Genomic DNA, 17,609 nt, shown 5'->3' on the forward strand with positions numbered 1-17,609 from the left:
CAGGTAGTTTTTCACCTATGCAGCCTCGCTGAGAGAGTCGCTCTTAAGTTTTATTGTATAAAAAATCCGGCTTTACAAACTTGGTCGACGCTCTTAGTCTTAAGTTTTTTAAGCAAAAAAAGTGACAAAGTTATCAATACCTTACGAGTCTACGAGTCATCTCGATAAAACTTATTGATTTGAAGTTACACTGCTCAGCATCTTAATATATATTTTGAAGAATATATATTCCAAATAAAAAAAAAAATTCTTACAATCAAATCTAAAATTTGTGTATGTGTTTGCATGTGTCATGCATGCATGAGTGTGTGTTTGTATGTGTGTGTGTGCGTGGTTGTGTCTATTAAGGAGAGTAGTTGCGCTACTTCGATGTTATGTAGTTGATAAATATAACTAGCGAATGAAATTGAGTATGAGAAAAAAGGTAACTGACCTTCATATTTTAAAAGGATTAAAACATTTTTTACCCACACTAATGTTTTTATACTAATAAGAGTTATGTTTATTCTACAGAGTAAGAACCAGCCACATTTTAGTTCCGTTTTTAAGACTGCACATTTTTGTTAAGCGCATTCTGCGCTCTTTATGCATCAGAATTATTGAGACATGACACTAAGAGTTCTGGGTGAATCTCAGATCATAATAATTAACAAGCAGACTCTTAGCAGTAGTATAAAACGCACCACATCCATAAGATCTCATTTAGTAGGAATTTTAGTCCGATTTTATGCCCACAATCTTCGGCTATATTTCGAATTCTAACCACTGGGTCATCTAGGCTTTGAGGATATACACAAATTTACTTAAAAGTATCAGTCATGTTAGCTTCTGATATGAAGAAAAACAAATACATTGTTTAATACAGATTAAAAATAGTATTAGACATTCATATTATATTTTACTAAAGTCGAAATATACTTGATGCTCGACGGCTTTGTGCAATCCCGTCTCAATAGGAACAACTCATCATCGTGTGGCCCAATTTTTCTACCAATATTAGAAAATATGTATGACCAGTTGCATGACTTTTTCTACCGTGATTCATATAATGATCCTATTCAAAAGGTATCAAGAATTGCTTTTGTTTTCGAAACGCTTAACCCCTTAAAATTAGATGTTAATGTCTCTGAAATTACGTGTTGGACTGAAAATGGTTGACATTACGACCCCATCTCATAACAATTTTGTACAAGAAGCTGTTATTGGCGTTCTATTTTGTAGTATACATTTTTAAAATTTCTTTACACTTTGACAGTTCTCCTAAGAGTAATTCTATTTGAACTGTTTTTGCGATAAAACGTTGCGCAAACTTTGTATTGCAACAAGTCCATTTCAAATTGCACTATTGAATTTTTCAAGTAGTATAACTTGTCCCACACAAAGGAATTCTATAAAGCATTGGCTTGTCACGAGCACCAAATCTTCAAGTGACCCCATTGTTCAGCGAAACTTTGCTGTTAAAAATTAAATTTTATCGAAAATATTGATAGCTGACTTACCGTGATACGCTAGTTTGACGCGTATATCCTTTTAATATTGTAATTATTGAGGTCAATTTTGGATATAACCCGCTGGGCGCTGATATATGACTTTAAGGTTCTATGTTGTGTTTCGAGTTTGTTCTTGATTATCGAGTATCTCCACATATATGATACAGCAAATCTAGCACTAGATTAAAAAATAGGTTAAATGTCCTATTGATGTACTAAACTCTCTTCTTTAGAAGAAGGATTGGAGATTTTTTTTATGGAGGTAAGCAAACGGTCAAATGGGTCACTTGATGGTATATGTTCACCACCATTCATAAAAATTAGCTCTGTAAGAAATATTAATTATTCCTTACATCAGAAATGCGCCATCAACGTCAAGAGCTAAGGTGTTAATCCCCCCTTCGAACTGGAACACAACAATATTAAGTATTACTGTTTGACGGTAGAATATTTGATAAGTGGATGGTACCTTCCCAATTATCATCATCACCCTGTTTCACTGCTAGTTGATGGATACATATATAGTTTATATGGAAAAAAAATCATATTACCAAAAAAAAATCTGGATACTTTTCTAGTGGTGGTGGCTTTGTACAAGCCACGTCTAGGTAGGTAGCACCCTCTCTTCATACATCTATTCTACCGCTTAGCAGCAATAATTTGTATTATTTTGTTCCGATTTAAGGGGTGAGTGAGCCAGTATAACTACAGACACAAAGGACACAGGAGATTTGAAAGACTAAAATTTCTTAGGCCGCCAATGTTTATGGGCGGTGGTGACAGCTTACCATCAAGGGTCCATAAAACCTACTTATTTTATTCAAAAAAAAAACACCGATTACGAGATGAGTTTTAATTGTATATAATATAATTAATAATTTTGATAGAAAATAAAAGAAAAGTTATGTTACGATCAAATTTCTTTATTCAATCGAATTACAAGTGATATTATTATTCATTTTATCAAACATTTTACAGTTTTATATACATTTGCTATATAAATTTATTTCTTATATACAATAGTACCAGAATTTATATATTACATACAATAAAGTAGGTTTGTCAATCATACAGTATGCCTTTGAGTCTGTTCTTTCGGAAACACATAGACAACTACATAAAAAAAAAACTATTATAATTAACCTTTAACTTTGTGTGATTTTTCCTCTAAAAAGGCAAACATATTGCACCATACAGCCCGACGTCAAGTTCATATTAAGATCAAGGGAAAGTATACAATAATACAGTTTATAATAATTATCTAAGACTTATAATTAACATTTAAAATATAGCTATGTTAAGCTTAACAAAAAAAGAGCAACAGGTCGAGATGTCCTTTTTTAAAAGCTCAGTCGTAGGCGTTTGCATCAATTCAAAACCAATAAATTCTATTTTTAAACTTGTAACAATTTGTGAACTGGATGAATTTGATTGGTTAAGCTTTTAACGCGGATTTAACATATCACTCGTCGAATATACAACGTACAACTTTTATTAGATAGAATTTTTATTTTTATCATTGTTTCAAATAAAACTTCCTTGGTCGTGAGATTTATATTTTTAAATCTTAACTGAGATATGAGAACTGAGATCGTTTTAATACAAGCTAAAATAAATAACATTTATAACAAAAATATTTTAATTAAAAGTAAGCATTTTTTCTAATTATTTTTTTTTAATATTTATACATACATGTATATTAAAAAATATTAAGCGTGTGTCAGATTATATAAGTAAAAAAATAAAAAAATATGAACACATTTTATAACTCAAATATAACATAAGGTATTAGGTTCAGTTCTCCAAAGTCGAAACAGCAATATATATGTATATGTAAGAGGAGTGAGCCAGTGTAATTACATACACAAGGCAAACTTTCTAAATCCCATAGTTAGCGATGCATTGACGATGTAGGAACGTTTATGTATGTTGGTATGGTAGTATGTTGTTTTTATTTCATTTCTTAGTTTACGCAAAGATCTTATCTTCTTCTTTGTTAAAATATAAAAAAAAAACACAGAGAGGAAATCGTCACGACTTCTAAAACTCACTGAATCTGTGAGATCTAAGATAGTAAAAAATAGTTTTCCAAAATCAAAAAAAAAATAAATAAAAGCACTTTTACACTTTACACTAGTGTAAAGGTGTAATTCCAATTTTCATATTAAACGATAAAATGTTTTGTTTTTTTTTTGTATACCTGAAGAGTTCTTGACCTGATTTGTGCATTTTAAAGGTATGGTACACAGGGATAGCTATTTTTTTTACGAGTTATATTGACCGTTGCTAGTATATTATAAGATGCTCGGGTAATTTTTACATAGGTGATAAAAAGTTTGTTCGGCTATAGCTATACAAATAGTGATTACGTATTTAAAATATAATTAATAACTTTAATACTATATACAAGTGTCTTTGGTATTTATTGCACAATTAATTTATAATTATTAATTACAATTAAATATTTATTTCTCTACAATCTAATTTATTAATCGTCTAATTCTGGGTTCATAATTCATCGCGACTCAAAAATCTATACATATCTAGACTAGGATGTATAGACAATGCTAGCCTAACTCGGAACTTAACATATTAGTATGCAAATATATTTCAAGTGAAACTACAACATTAATCATTAAACATATTCGCATATGAGACTTGTGTGTTTATAAATATTTATTCTGAAAATTAATTAAACGAATTACCGTCGGCTATTTAAATTTGTAATTAAATATCATAATAATATTATAATAAATGATCAAAAGTATTCAATTTCACTATAAATTACAATAATACATTACAAATAATAAATTACGTGATAATTGTTATAATGAGTATTAAGGTAAGTATGCAGCGTATATTTTTAAAGCTCTTTAACGATTTCAAACGAATTGAGTTCGAATGTTCCTGTTCACTGAGAGCGCACCCAGCCCAGGGTCAGAGGAAGGGCGAACGCGCTCCCAGGGTGCTGGCTATCTCCTCGATTTACAGTACTGACAGGACAGAACCTTTTTAAAGGCTTGCCTGAACACTTTGTTAAATATCGTATAAAATATTGGATTCACCATTGAACTCGCGTATCCTAACCACAGCACAAAATCGAAGACCCAGCTGGATATTCTTCTCTCACATTCCGGGCATACCGCCGGTACCATATTCAAGATGAAAAATGGTGCCCAGAGAACGACGAATGTGAAAAATACGACACCGAGGACTTTAGTCGCTTTCTGTTCTAAGCGCAATATTCTTCCATGACGAGAAGAATTACGAGAAATCACGCTGGAATTTCTTGAATGATGTGTGCGTGGTAGCTGACGCTGAGGTGTTGAGTTAATCTGCTGTTGTTGCTGGCGGTTGTTTATGGACCTCGAACTGCGTATAGTTCTTACAGGTGTCGACAATGTTGTTCGTGCCCCACCGAAACTGGATCCCCTTCTAAATCTTCTTGCTTCGTCCCAAGTGACCATGGAGGAAGCACCTCGACTAGACCTTCGGAAGAAAGGTGTTGAAGGCTCATCATTTTTCATATTCCCATTACGAGGATATCCATTACAGCCATTGATATCACCTCCAGGTACGATTATTACTTCTGTAGTGCGTCTTGGTGGAGTTGAATCAGATCCAAAGTAAGGGCAGGTACAGGGAGGTGGTAATAACAGACCATCTTCTGAGCTTCGAGATTTTGTGGTTAACGTGACAGGCGCTAGAAGACCATCATTACTTTCATCGTCTGATGCACTCCGAGGTCTGTTTATTGGTGGATTTTGATCACAAGTAGACGAGAGTCTACGTTTATCCTGGAGCATGGATGAAGGAGAACTGGATGAGACACTCAGTGAGCCTGGAGTGAGCACACCACCTCGTTCTGATATATTAGTCCTGGAAAATTGACATTTTAAAATAATATAAAACTTAACTTTTTTCCGCATTCTCTAATTTATAATAAATATTGTGTTTAATTCTAAATAAAATCTTTTACACAAACATTTAAATTTAATGTTTAGCAATGACAAACAACAACGTCCACATTAAATTCTACATGTGAAGCGTTGCAAGGACAACATTTAGGGTATTGGTATACAGATTGTGCAACAGTTAGACGATACATATAATTCAATAAAACGTTTTACAATCTGTTGCGTATAATTTTGCCAACAAATAAATGCCAATTATATACCCTCTGTATGTTGGCTTAGATGCAGCAGAAGCTTCCAAGCCGCGCGATAGTCTCAACATCTCTGCTCCAAAATGATGCAGTGCGCTCATTGCTGACGGAGCGGGCTCGCTGTGCAACAACACATATATGAGGACAACAACGCACACATATAAACAGACAGAAGCAACATATAATGCAATCTTATAAACTACCTATTTGTACTACGTCCCGAATCTTCTAATACATTAACTGAAATGAAATATTCTATTGAAGATATCACAACTTTACAATAAAACTGAAATCTTGTGATCGTTATGTTTTAGTTTTAGAGATATTAATGTTGTGGTGAATATATTATGGCAGTGGCAAATTTAATAGACATATCACGAAATGTACAAACGGTTTCTTGATTAAATTTAAATATATACAATCTTGCCAAGACGTGAGATAAATGAGCCTCGCCGCTAATTAAGTTCTTAATGATTGCGTAAGATGTTGATAGAGCTTATATTGAATCTAAAAATAATTTATCTAAAAAAAATCCTAAATCATTTACTAATAAGGTTTTATATTTAAATTTATTTCTAAATGTAAAACCTTATTAGTAATTTATTAAATATTTTTCTTCGTGCATTTTATCTCTACCCAGTATAAAAACAAGTCGCTTCCCGCCGTCTGTACGCTTAGATCTTTTAAGCAACGATTTTTTTCATGGTTTTCATCATTAAGAGTGATCGAAAAGAAACGTTTAAATGTCTAATACATGCATATTATAATACAGAAACGCCAAGAATTTCAACTTTCCTTAGTCAGATAAAAATACGAATTATTATTTTTATGTTTATACTTCAATATATTTGTATATAGGGCCTCATTGTTCTGTTTTGAAATCGGGACCAGAAGCTAGGTTAAGAAAAGTAAAAAATGAATTTCATTCTAAATGTTTGGCTATACCAATGTCAAAACTGTTGTTAAATTTGATTTCGTGTTCGGGCTCTATGTATGCTGATCTGAGTAAATACTATACATCAATTATTTTGTATCCCCTCACAGAAATAGTATGTGCCTTCCAGTTTTAAGGATCACAAAGCCAGTGCAATAAAAGAAGAGGACGTACGATCCTTCCATGTTAATATTTCGTAGATTGCCTATGCCTGTGGCTGGACGTAACCGCTTGCTTATTTTCTTCTCCTTATTAAATGGTTTTTATTAAAGTTAGAAGTACCATGGTATTAATATGATGTTATTTGACTATATTTAGTTTTGTTGATAAGGCTTTATCCGGATTGACATACATAACCGAATTAAAAAAGGCGGAGAGTTTTCAATCAATATTGAAATATTCTCTTAAGACTTAATTCATTATATTGATAGGTTTTATATTGTAAAATGGTCGATATATACATTACTGATGTTATAAAAAAAAAAAACGAGTGTTACAATATAGGTTTTTGATCCTCAACAGAATTGGATGCGATCTCGAGAAGATCCGAATACCTCCGAAGGATGACGTCAAGCAAATCAATACATTTGTATACATAATAGATTACGGTAGAGAATATCTTATCGGGATTTAACATACGTGTGAAGCATTATATATATATAATTTGAAAATGATACAACAACTATGGAACTGGAAGCTCAAAAAATCGCACAAGGATTGAAATAAAAAAAGCCTATTCCATAACATTCCTCTGGTGCGGTTAGGTAGATAAAAATATAATAGTTTTCTATTGAAAATATAATTGTTTTATATTTTTTATATACATCTATTTGTCTCACGATGTTTTTCTTCAGAACAAAGAATTAATTAATAATATGCATAAAAACTGTAACATGTGTTTTGTTTTTCTGAATTCGAATCTGCTATCGTCTGTATTCTGAATTATCTAGTCTGTCATTTGTTTTTACAAATGACAGACGAGATATTTCAGTTGACAGGCGTTTTTACAAGGAACGTTTAAATTTTGCCTTCCTTGCCAAGTATGATAAATATAAGGCTAAAATTTTTTAACGCGATATTGAATTAAAATATTAATTTACAATTTCTGCTCTTTATACAAGCCATATATACTAACTGACCATCAGCATGCAACTCAAAATTATTATAAGGCCTTCTCTATGGAGATATTTTGTTTGAAAGTGGACGTACATCCTCAATCTTCATCTTCATTCAATCGACCCGTTCGAAGTGCCATTCTTTTTAGTACACCAAGACAAATAAACATCCTTATACTTTGAGTTTAAACAACGTTTCGCGTTGAAAGCAGCATCTTTTTTTTCTCTCTGACGGGCTGTATTTATAGTCAAGGCTACTATAACTAACGCTATATATGTATTTGTTATGATTCTATGTGGTAGATTTCAATCCAGACAAGCATTTGAACTATTTAAATATATACCGTGTATTTGAACCTTTATAAATAGGGCAGGTAGCCCTATTTGCTCGGAATTACTTAAGGAAAGGTGAATTCAAATTCTAAATTGATTGGTCATAGTCCCATACTGACATCTTCAGTAGTCTTCCCGTGGTTGACGGATAAACACAAAAACAAAAATTATATATATTTAGGTTCAATCGAGCTTAAAACAAAAATAGCTAATTATACTTTATTAATGAAAATAGTGATTAAATGAATGTGATTTTGAATAAATAACTATTCTACACTTACGTTGTTTAGAGGTTGATTAGAGACTCGCTATCTCTTTCTTTCATTAACAATTCGTTATAAGAAAGAAGAAGACTGAACCGCTATACAATATTTATGAACGTTTTAAACTATTTAAGTGTGTTTATTTGCCATCGCTATTTTATGTGCTTCATTAATATGAATATAATGATATTATCAAGTAACAGAAGTCGTAAAATATTTAATATTTAACTACATTTAAAATACGCATACATTTTCTCTAAGGCCATAGAACATCATATATATATACTCAAACTTCAACAATCATCTAGCTTCCACTAGTTGCGTCTAAGTAATAATTGAAAACAAAAACCGAGCGCAAAATAAAACCTTTTGGAAAATCGAGACTTATATATACAATTCGCCGAACCAAACGTTAGCGCGATTCAGATTTTTTGTAGAAATCATTTTTTTATTTACAATTAACGCGATCTTTATGACGCGAATGGCGTGGCACGCGAGGCTCATGACGTCACACACGATTACAAAAATCAATACGAACATAACGACTTGCAATTTTACGTATGCCGATAACGTAAAGCCGTATCTTGTATGATACACATAAACAGGCGTATATGATAAACAAAACAAGCACACACGAAGCGCTAGAAAGCATTTTGCATTCAAATTAAAGCCAGAACATTAATCATGCTTTAGCGGCTGTCTTTCACATGCAAAGGTAAGGTCAGAAGCTTAAAACAAAGAAGATATAAAACATCCCTTTTCTATTTTCAGACAATGGCATCTCGTTTGTTTTTTCTTTGCATATTATTGCGAGTGGAAATAGTTAAAAAATGTGTTAATTTTTTTTTTGAGTGCCATTTTTAAAATTTCCATTCATTTGAACATGACGTGTGATACATCTTTAAAATCTTGTTCTATATTTAACTCAACGCTATATTTTTCGATTCATTACTTTTAAGTGCTATAAAAAATCTTATAGATATTATTCAAAACATTAGAAAAAGATCAAGCCAAATTTCTTCTATTTGACATGATAAAATCTAAAAAATACACTTCGAAAACATCGACATTACGTCTAAGACATGATATTAAGAAATGTTGTTCTCACTGATTAACTAAAACTTCGACTGAGATAAGTTTATTTTAATTCAAACTAGACTATAGCTTCATTAAACAGGAAGTATTTATACAAGCCTTGGAATTAAAACGCATTAACGACGCCTCAACGACTTGTTTCTCTCAAAAACGTAATTATAAAGTTGCAAGAAAACAATATCGTAAATGAAAACGAACTGTTTAAAAAAAAAGTAAATATATTTAATAAACAGAATATTCATAATGTTAAAAGTCAAATGAAAAAGTAAATATCAGTCGTTCATTTCAACTGATATCATATTTAATCTGTATGAATTTCGCACTCTTGTTTCGAAATAAAATTTAATTAAAACATTTATTAAATAAACAATTATTTTAAATGTAATTGAATAAACCCGTGAGAGATTCACTTTGGATTCGTAATATCGGTTCATGATATTGTTATAATAAAAATGTTTTGATTTACTCGCCTTTATTATTTTTAAAACTTTATACTTTATAGGATATTACATATATATATATGAAATATAAAAAATATGTCTCTTTGAAACCCAGAACACAGAAACGTTGATTTTGGTTCTCGTGAGTAAAGCAACGCTTACCTAGAATCTTGCAACCAAAGATCCCTCGTGTCGATCGGCGGCAGTTCAGTTTCCGTCGAGGCCGCCGAATGTTGCGGCGTGCCCCCTCTCGGACTGAGAAACCTCCTCCATGTACAACGTCGTTCTGTTTATTGTTAAATAAAAAAAAAATGTTATTTATATCGAACGTCATGTCAAAGTTTCGAACACTTATATCAAAATTAATATAAATATTGTTCTTTTGCCTTTTGACAAGATATATTAAATGAATATTTTATTCAAATATTAAATATCAATCATAATAATAAATAACAATGAAGAATCATTTGTTTTTTTTTTTAACATATTATAGTTGGATGTCTAGCCAAATGGACTACCAATAGTAAGTGAAGATGTTTATATTTATTTATTTATTTATGCTTTATTGCACTGATACTTAATACTACATTATCTTTATGGATTAACATATACAAAGTTTAAACAGCGGATCTTATCGCTAAAACAGCGATCTCTTCCAGGCAACCTTCGGGCAGAGAACTAGTTGTAAAAAACAAATTTGAGAAAGGGTACAATGACTTTGTTAAATCATATGTTACGTATAAAATGTAATGATATAAATAATACACATACAACTATAAATATAAAATACATTCATACCGATATAATATAATACAAAATTTTAATAACTAAAAATAAATAAAATAAAAAAAAACAAAGAAACAACGACAACAAACGCTTATGGATATTAAAGCGACTGATAAAAGTCTTTAATCATAGTTTTAAAAATGGCTAATGATTTTTTTTTATCCTTGTGCCCATAAAACATACTAGACGTAAACAATTTCCTTTGACGCTTTCAGAGGATTTAAAGGAACATTAGTTTCAAATATTTTATCAGTTCATTAGTAATTTATTCTGTATTCAAAATCATCAGTCTTATTTTTCTTCTACCAAACTAAATTAAAAGTAGCTCGTAAATGTCTTACTGGAAAAAGGACACTACTGATTGTAAAACTCTCCCTTCTTAAAGATAAGTGGAAAATTCAGTGGCGCTTTTATCTTAGTGAAATCTACGAGTCTTAGTGAAGAAACATAATAATAAAAATACATACAACACATAAAACAGCGATCATGAAACGGCTCAAAGATCAAATATTAGTAAAACCTTAACGGACGGGCATTAGAGTTCGCTGTGACACGTCAAACATGGAAGCTTTTAACGGATTAGTTTGGATAGAAATCCATTTGATTAGTAGCTGAAGATATTTAAAAATCGTTCAAGCGAAAATCATCTTTATATGTAGATAATTAAGATCAAATTACAATGTTAACAAAATGAAAGGTCATAATTATTATTATTGTATTGTCTCGTTTTCATTGTGTTTTCTTTTGTAAATAAATTTACGCTCAAACGGGATCACGGCTTAACATAATAAATTAATTTCGCTTTTTCTTTGTTAATCGCTTCATTCGAGTCAATCTCGTTTGTAATTTTTTTATAATTTCTTTGCTTTTAGAGACCATGAAAAATGATTTCAATTTCATCTACAATTTCTTTCTTAATATTAAGCTATAAATAATTTTATTAATCTCAATTATATAATCATACGTTAAATTTGTAATAGAAAAATTTATATGATAGATTTAAAATTTGGATTTTATTATGGCTACTTAGTAGTAGGGCTTTGTGCAAGCTTGTCTGGGTAGGTATCATATTATACCGCCAAACAGCAATACTTAGTACAATGAGCCAGTGTAACCACAGGCACAAGGGACGTACCATCTAAGTACTCAAGATTGGTGGCGTATTGGCGGTGTAAGGAATGGTTAATGTTTCTCATAGCGCTAATGTCTATAGGCTGTGCTGACCATCACGTATACTATTTGCTCGACCCTTTAACTATGTATATCATAAAAAATGTTAGTATGCATTAGCATTAGTAGCCTGTAAATTTTCCCACTGCTGGGCTAAAGGCCTCCTCTCCCTTTGAGGAGAAGGTTTGGAGCATATTCCACCACGCTGCTCCAATGCGGGTTGGCGGAATACACATGTGGCAGAATTTCTTTGAAATTAGACACATGCAGGTTTCCTCGCGGTGTTTTCCTTCACCGCCCAGCACGAGATGAATTATAAATACAAATTAAGCACATGAAAATTCAGTGGTGCCTGCCTGGGTTTGAACCCGAAATCATCGGTTAAGATGCACGCGTTCTAACCACTGGGCCATCTCGGCTCTTACATGTATCTTCACACAATAATTTCTTTAAATACGTGCTTACATAAATAAAAAAATGAGACAGAGGAATGTCATTTATTATAATTATGTGTACAATATATTTTTTTAAATAGTTTTTTATCCACAAGGTTTTTCAATTCGAAATAATTGAGACGTTCTAAAATAAAATATATTTAAAAATATTTATATAAAAGTCATAAATTTAATCAATTTACTTAATAAAGAGAACCTTGTTAGCGTAAATCACTTATTTTCCATTTCTCAACATCGACATTCAGCACGATCATTAATCTTTATTTTAAATTCATTCGAGTCAAACGCGTAAATCTAACTGCCAGCTACTGGCACATTCGTTTTGTAACGTGCCAGTAAACTCTCGAATTTCCGAATACCTTTCCAAGCCAATTTGCTTTATATAGCTATTTCAGTAAGAGTTATATTTTTTTACGTTTCGTAGTTTTTCATTCATTGAATGACTAAGACATTTAAAATACAATTTTTTACTGTTTGATATACAGGAATGTTGTTTAATGCCTTTTTTTATTTAAAAAATATAAAAATTATATAACTATTACAAAAGAAGTCAAAATTAAAAAAAAAAGATACCGTAACGAATTAAATTGCACCAAAAGCGTTTACTAAAATTTCAGCTTACTCTAATAGATTGTTTCCGAATTTAAACCACAGACAGAAATTAAAAAAAAAAAAAGCTTGTAATAAAACCTTATTCTAAGACAGTCTTTCAACATTAATGATATTAATTCTGGCAGTCGAAATCGATCGTCGTCTTAAAAGAGACGTTATTGTGATTCTATTATTTCGATGTGGCTTTTAATCAGAACCGTATTATACTTGGAATGAACGAATTATTTGTTAATATATTACATTCTCTATTGTAATTTACAACAATCGTATAAGTTTATTAACCTGTGATTGTAAACTAATAAGACAATGAAGTCTGAAATTTCAATCAAGCCATTCAAATGTTACGATAATTTCTGTACAATTAGGGTCTGATTGAATTTATATTAACATAATTTGATATTGGAGTAAATTACTTAATCCTACGAATATTAATACAAAAACGTAAGTTATATGTTAGGATCCCTACAATACTAGCGAAACGCTTCGGATTCGCACGGGTGCAATTTATTTATAAAGAAAATGGTATGATATATATAAAATTTATGCCACATAGCCGAGATGGGCCAGTGGTTAGAACGCGCACATCCTAACCGATGATTGCAGATTCAAACCCAGGAAAGCACCGCTGAATTTTCATGTGCCTAACTAGTGTTTATAATTCATCTAGTGCTCGGCGGTGAAGGAAATTATCGTGAGCAAACTTGCATGGCCTGCCTGGGTTCGAACCCGAAATCATCGGTTAAGATGCACGCGTTCTAACCGCTGGGCCATCTCGGCTCGTATGTTATACGTATTATATATTATGTGTTGTCTGCTGGTGTCACATTTAATGGTCACAATTATATTTTAGTGTAACCGCAGAACACGCCGTGAAATTCAGATTCTGGTTGGATAATTATAACATAAGCTTGATCATTAGGCATGGAAACCTCAAATGGATTATAAATAATTGTGGTTTAAGCATATGGCACATACAACCGTCGGTAGTGCTATGCGTGGGCTCGTCCGTGTGGGTACCGTCAATTACTCTATCATAAAATTTTTATTCATTTAAATTTATTACAGATAATAAATTACATTTTAACCAATACCAAATATATTGACGATATTGAAGTGATGATGACTCCATCATTAAGTAGACCTTACATACAAATGAATAGTCGTTTATGAAGAATCAATTAAAATAAAAGTTATCATCAGTTTGGAATGATCTGGAATCTAGGAGAATCTACTGAGATGAACCCGCAAGAAATTTAGTAATGACTCTTCTGGAAGTTAATTATCTAGACCTTGTTATTTTCAGAAATAAAATCATACCAATTTACAAATCCAAAACTAAATTCATGGAACCCAGTGTAAGCATAGATTTCAATAGGAAATAAATAAAATATCATATTAATGACGATTTATATCTCAACACTGGTCATAAATACCGATAGGTATCGCACCAAGCCAGCCAGCTGCCCATCCCTGTCCAAGGCCTTTCCTCTGCCGCGCCAAAAGTTGCACCGTCAAAGCATATGTAAGAAGCATCACGCCGAGAGGAATGTAGAACGAGATAACGGAACCAATCGCCTTGTAGAGCGGATCTGGTATCTGGCAGGATCCACCAATCAGAACTGATTCTTCATTCTGTGGAAGGAAAAGACAGTTTAAAGATTTGATAATATCATACCTCCTTCAAGAAAAACTCAAATCTCACCGTAATAATTATAAAAATACATAGCTTTATTTATCTAGTAAAACTGCATATAATAGCAACATAAGGCACACAACAAATGTTTAATTAAAATAATTTACGAACTCGAATTCTTGGAAGACAATCGTTCTATTGACGTCATTTGGCGTTGCTAACTTATTCATTGCGTTCATTGGAAGAGGGCATAAATAATTGTACATATAGATCGATTTTATAATATAGGCAATGTAACTATTACTTATTTAGTAACCGGGAGCAATAATGGAAGTTATAAAACTTATTAACATTCTCAAAAACAGTCTTGACTTCGAGTTAGTAGTTTAACGCTCCCGTCGGTGCACGGGTTTCTAAAGCCTTTGCTTTTGCGTATAAACACTCTCGGTTCGTGTCGGATTGCTATTCCTTTTAGATTATAAAAGTTCGGATATATGTATTGCAGCTAGCTTTGCGCGTTTGCACGAAATCACCCACATATGGCAATACACTGATAGTATTAGAAATGAATTGATTTTGTGCCAATGTTTATTGGCATAGGCGTTCGCATATAAAAATTAAAATATATAAATTACTTGCGGTAGAATATCGGCTACAAAAAGATGCAAAAGATTTTGGGTGCTAGAGAAAATACGTGCACTATCAGTGCAGAGGAATCATTTTTCATACTTTCCGGATAAAAGCAACGATGTCAACAGTGCAACGATGTCAACTTCCTATTCTGGATAGATTCATAGTCTCGTCTGATTGAAAACCTGAATAACTTGAGAATCTCTAAGCATATACAAGGGCGATGTTTTAACAAATTACCAGGACTCCCCACCCCCTCCTATATTTTTTCTTATAAATTGACGTTTATCCATCAGTTGACGTTTATCATACACGCACTTTGGAACAAACTGTTATTTCTTCACAGTTAGCGTTAAGCATCAATTCACACTGGTGATTTAGCAAGCGTTGCGTGTTGATATTTAGTGAACGCTATACATCATCGCCTCACTGAACAAACGCTTACATAGCAACGTGAGTAGAATGAAAACGGGACAAAATATGACATGAATTCTTAATGTATTTAAACATAAAGCAAATATTTATTGTATGGAAATATTCAATGTATTTGAAATTAAGATTTGGAGCTGTCGAAGCAAAATTTAACGGTCGAACATTCTCGCAGTTTCTTAAAGGTCTTTTGGGTAAACATTTTCGACATATCTCCACTATTACGTATCGTCATAAAAGTCATTAAACTAAGAACTGCATTTCAATACGTTTTTTGGATGTTCTAAGTTTTGTCCAAATGAAACGAAACGTCGAACGTGAATCACAATCATACGAATAGAGGTTACTCTTCTTATAAAAATAATGTTTTAAGAAGATCAACTCATTAAATTCCACCACATAATATACACAACAAGTGATGGAGCTGCTTGGTATACCACCTTATATGATATGTTATCGAAACGAATAATCGTTTGAGATATATGGAAAGACCATTATTGTGCTAGCAGGAAAACCATAGGTGCCTTCATTTGTAAATGCTGCTTAGGAACTAACGAGCCGAGATGGCCCAGTGGTTAGAACACGTGCATCTTAACCGATGATTTCGGGTTCAAACCCAGGCAGGCACCACTGAATTTTCATGTGCTTAATTTGTGTTTATAATTCATCTCGTGCTCGGCGGTGAAGGAAAACATCGTGAGGAAACCTGCATGTGTCTAATTTCAACGAAATTCTGCCACATGTGTATTCCGCCAACCGGCATGGGAGCAGCGTGGTGGAATATGCTCCAAAACCTCCTCCTCAAAACGGAGAGGAGGCAGTGGGACATTTACGGGCTGCTAATGCTTAGGAACTTAACTAGTCACTTGATAAAGCAGTGTTTTGTCTCTTTCCTGCCAATTTAAAATCAACGATAACAGATAGAGACAAAATATCATAATAAATAAATAAATTCAGTTTTGCGATCTTATTATTATATGATCGTTTTCATAATAAATCGTTAATAAAAGATCAAAACATGTTTTGAACTCACTCTTTAGTAAATCGAGGAAAAAATATTTTCGTCGCATAAAATCGAAAAGCGTATCACGATAAAGGTATTTTTCAATGAAATTGAGATATCACAAGAACTCAATACGAATTTCTCAAGAATTTTCGACAAATATAACATAATTTTCTAGAAGATGATTCGTTTATCAGTCAAGTATCGCAGAAATTACATTACGTCATAGTTCGTAGAGATAAAATCGATAAATAATAATCAATAAAAATAAAAATACGTTAAATTAACCAAAAGAAAATATTTTATTACAATATGTCACATTAGTTACATCTGTTAATAAATCATACAACTACTTATCCTGATTTAAAGGCTGAATACATGGTTACTATGGGACGTACCCCAAAGTTTCAAACAGACTTGAGCAGGAGTAGGGGGATTACTCCCTAATTGATAAAATCATGAATGGGTTAAATTAAAGTGACCCCATAGCCAGGGCAGGCTAGTTGGAGGGATCTGTGTAATATTTATATTAAAGTGGATAAGAATCTCACAATGTTCCATTCCCCACCCAAAATAAGTAGTAGCCCTTGAATGTTTCCTAATTATGAAAAATAAAATAAAATAAGAGTTCCGAAAATTTGTCAGCTACAATAATAATAAGAGAGTCGATTGTGGGGAATAATTTTCAATATAATTTATAGTCAAAATAAAACGAATATCGATCCAAAATAGATTATCCTTTAAACCTGAATGAAGACCGCGGAAAAACCGAAGAAACTTAGCGGGATTCATTTTATCCAAAGTTTTCTTTGCTTAAAACTTTTTAGTATAAAAAATCAAGTAAAATTATCGCGATGTGCGACCAAATTTTACACTAACCTTTTCTGATTTTCTTTCTGTTTTAATATATGGATATTCAGGTGTCCAAATTTGCCATTGAGGGTTGAGTATACAAGTAGGTCACTCTTAGATATTTGCATTTTAAGAAACCATTATTTATAATCAATATATCTATATATGTATGTGTCACAGACCTTCAAACCCGATTACAGTAAT

At 32.2% G+C, this 17,609-nt stretch overlaps 1 protein-coding gene across 1 annotated transcript in view; it reads right to left on the bottom strand.

Annotated features, from left to right (window-relative positions):
- Positions 1 to 4,349: 4,349 nt before the first annotated feature.
- The window catches only part of LOC125068943 (alpha-2B adrenergic receptor), a 44,395-nt gene continuing 31,135 nt past the window's right edge, over positions 4,350 to 17,609 (bottom strand). The window contains exons 4-7 of the mRNA XM_047678343.1: positions 14,292 to 14,490; positions 9,998 to 10,121; positions 5,668 to 5,775; positions 4,350 to 5,369 (exon numbers count right to left, since the gene is read on the bottom strand). Coding sequence (XP_047534299.1) covers positions 4,463 to 5,369; positions 5,668 to 5,775; positions 9,998 to 10,121; positions 14,292 to 14,490 — 1,338 coding nt within the window. The 3' untranslated portion in view covers positions 4,350 to 4,462. The remainder of the gene's footprint in view (positions 5,370 to 5,667; positions 5,776 to 9,997; positions 10,122 to 14,291; positions 14,491 to 17,609) is intronic.

This window comes from Vanessa atalanta, chromosome 2 (assembly GCF_905147765.1).
Source record: "Vanessa atalanta chromosome 2, ilVanAtal1.2, whole genome shotgun sequence".
NCBI classification, from domain to species: domain Eukaryota; kingdom Metazoa; phylum Arthropoda; class Insecta; order Lepidoptera; family Nymphalidae; genus Vanessa; species Vanessa atalanta.